This window comes from Sinocyclocheilus grahami, unplaced genomic scaffold (genome assembly GCF_001515645.1).
Source record: "Sinocyclocheilus grahami isolate Dianchi unplaced genomic scaffold, SAMN03320097.WGS_v1.1 scaffold18.1, whole genome shotgun sequence".
NCBI lineage: Eukaryota > Metazoa > Chordata > Actinopteri > Cypriniformes > Cyprinidae > Sinocyclocheilus > Sinocyclocheilus grahami.
Window position 1 is genome coordinate 873,941 of NW_015505197.1, and position 2,707 is coordinate 876,647.

A 2,707-nucleotide genomic window follows, 5' to 3' on the forward strand; every position below is an offset into this window, starting at 1 on the left:
GTGACATCAGAAAAATAAGCACAGTTGCCATCAAAGACAGTTTACAAAAGGTCAAAGTAATGCATTGACAACAAATCCTGAGGACAGCATAAATTTGTCGCATCGTCACAGTTTGAATGTTTTAAAGAAAATGTTAAGTGCACTTTTAAGAACACATTTTCTTTTATTTTTATTAAAACAAAAAAATAAATTAGGTTTTGATTTTTTTTTTGAGTGTCTATGTTTGTTAGTATGTTAGTGGATGTTCAAAAGTGTGAGACTACTGAAAATCTAGTATCTAAAACCAAATTTAAGTGTTATGTTAAAATAAAAAACCATTGAAGATTGTGTTCAATTTTAGGTTAATAATCGACATTGATCACGTGACTGTTCAGACAGTCAGATGTTCTTGCTGAAGGACTGGAGGACAAGATGCTCTTTGGATAATCTCAAAACATACTGGAGAACTTTCTGAAATTCATGTTCATTTTTTTAATTAAATAATAAAAAACTGAAAACTCAAATTGTGTTGCTTATTATGGAAGTTGTATTTAAAAATGTTGCATTACATTATAAAAATGCAAAGTACAAGCATTTTTACCAGTGATTTCTGACTTTTGGACCCCACTGTACGTACAAGACTATGTTGTGTGTGTATGGATGTGTGTCACTCACCGCTCTCACTCTTTTCAATCACCTCGACTCTCTCTCCTGCTTTCAGGCTGATTTCTGTATTTTCCTGACGCTGGTAGTCTGCCGTCACCACATACACACACATACACTCCTCTACACCCAGGGCTTCTCCATGTTCTCTCCCTGAGGATGATGGAAAAAAACAGGCCGTAAGCCAGCTGCCTCCACGCCCGCGTCCACCTGAACTGCGCCGCGCCATTCACCAAAACCAACACAGCCCCAGCCAATCAGCACGTGGTACCAGATCAATGGCTCATCCAAGAATCAACAACAACACTGGCCCAAAGAGGCTCAGATCTGTGGAGTTAATGTCTCAACAAGCAAAAAGGCTCAGGTACAACAAATCCTACTTTCATCCAGTCTCATCCCACCTTAAAGTTCCAAGGTAAAAGGTTTTGAGCAAGCACAGTTCAACCTGAAGCACATCCTACCGGCCCTGGGCTCAGGGGTCCAACCAACGACAAGACTCATATGGGCTCTGGCATCTCCTCTAAGAGTTTCAGATCCCTTCTGCAGCAGGACACAGGCCTGACTAAATAAAGAAATGGAGCAAAGGGGGAAAAGAAAGACAGAGAGAAAAGGAAAAGGGGTAGCTGACGAAAGGAGTGAAAGATGAGATGAGGAAAATAAACCAAGAGCTATGGGCTCAAGGGGCGGGCAATAGAGAAAGGGGAAACAGATGCCAATCAAATGATGCTCCACCCCTTTAAAACAGTTTAAACAGAAACATATGGCCTATGAAAATAGAGTATACTCACACACTCAGCACATACTCGCATTCTCTCCAACTTTGTTCACATTCTCTGAAACACATCCTACGGCTCTCCGACACAAAAACAGCATGGTCACATTTGAAACACTGATTCTCTATTTTCAAAGAAAAAACAAAGACTACATTAATGGTAGTTTTTAGCATTAGCTTTAGGACTCAATTCATCTCTATAAAAAACATTATATTGTTTCCGGAATTTATGCTAATTGAAAAAAAAGGATTTAATACAGTAAAAATACAATAGTGTAATATGGCACTTTACCTGCACTTTATTGTACATCGTCAGTATGTACAGTACATTTACAGTACATGACAGAAGTTGAAAGACTGTGAGTGTGTGTGTGTGTATATATATATATATATATTTATACAACAGTTCGTTTTGGTTCTCAAATCTGATTGGTTGAGAACCATGCGATATTGTATGAATATATGAATTTGAATATTACTGTTTTTTGTTCAAATAACTGTAGCCTTGACCTCTTTCAAAAAAAATCTTACCAAACCCAAACTTCTGAACAATAGTGTAACTTTGCACAAAAGTAAGTGATTCTTTCACTCATGTAATATAGTCTTTGTGGCTATATTTAAAACAATGTGTTTGTGTTAATGTTTATTCTGGTGCAATTATTATTCTACTGTACACATTGTTATTGTAATTTTATCACTGAATTTGTTTATTTAAAAAAAACAAAGACTACATTAATGGTAGTTTTTAGCATTAGCTTTAGGACTCAATTCATCTCTATAAAAAACATTATATTGTTTCCGGAATTTATGCTAATTGAAAAAAAGGATTTAATACAGTAAAAATACAATAGTGTAATATGGCACTTTACCTGCACTTTATTGTACATCGTCAGTATGTACAGTACATTTACAGTACATGACAGAAGTTGAAAGACTGTGAGTGTGTGTGTGTGTATATATATATATATATTTATACAACAGTTCGTTTTGGTTCTCAAATCTGATTGGTTGAGAACCATGCGATATTGTATGAATATATGAATTTGAATATTACTGTTTTTTGTTCAAATAACTGTAGCCTTGACCCCTTTCAAAAAAATCTTACCAAACCCAAACTTCTGAACAATAGTGTAACTTTGCACAAAAGTAAGTGATTCTTTCACTCATGTAATATAGTCTTTGTGGCTATATTTAAAACAATGTGTTTGTGTTAATGTTTATTCTGGTGCAATTATTATTCTACTGTACACATATTGTTATTGTAATTTTATCACTGAATTTGTTTATTTAATT

General features: G+C 35.1%; 1 protein-coding gene across 1 annotated transcript in view; it reads right to left on the reverse strand.

Moving 5' to 3' along the window:
* LOC107552927 (SH3 and PX domain-containing protein 2A-like) overlaps positions 1-1,425 on the reverse strand; it is a 14,872-nt gene extending 13,447 nt beyond the window's left edge. The window contains exon 1 of the mRNA XM_016234984.1: positions 655-1,425. Coding sequence (XP_016090470.1) covers positions 655-871 — 217 coding nt within the window. The 5' untranslated portion in view covers positions 872-1,425. The remainder of the gene's footprint in view (positions 1-654) is intronic.
* Between the last annotated feature and the right edge of the window lie 1,282 nt (positions 1,426-2,707).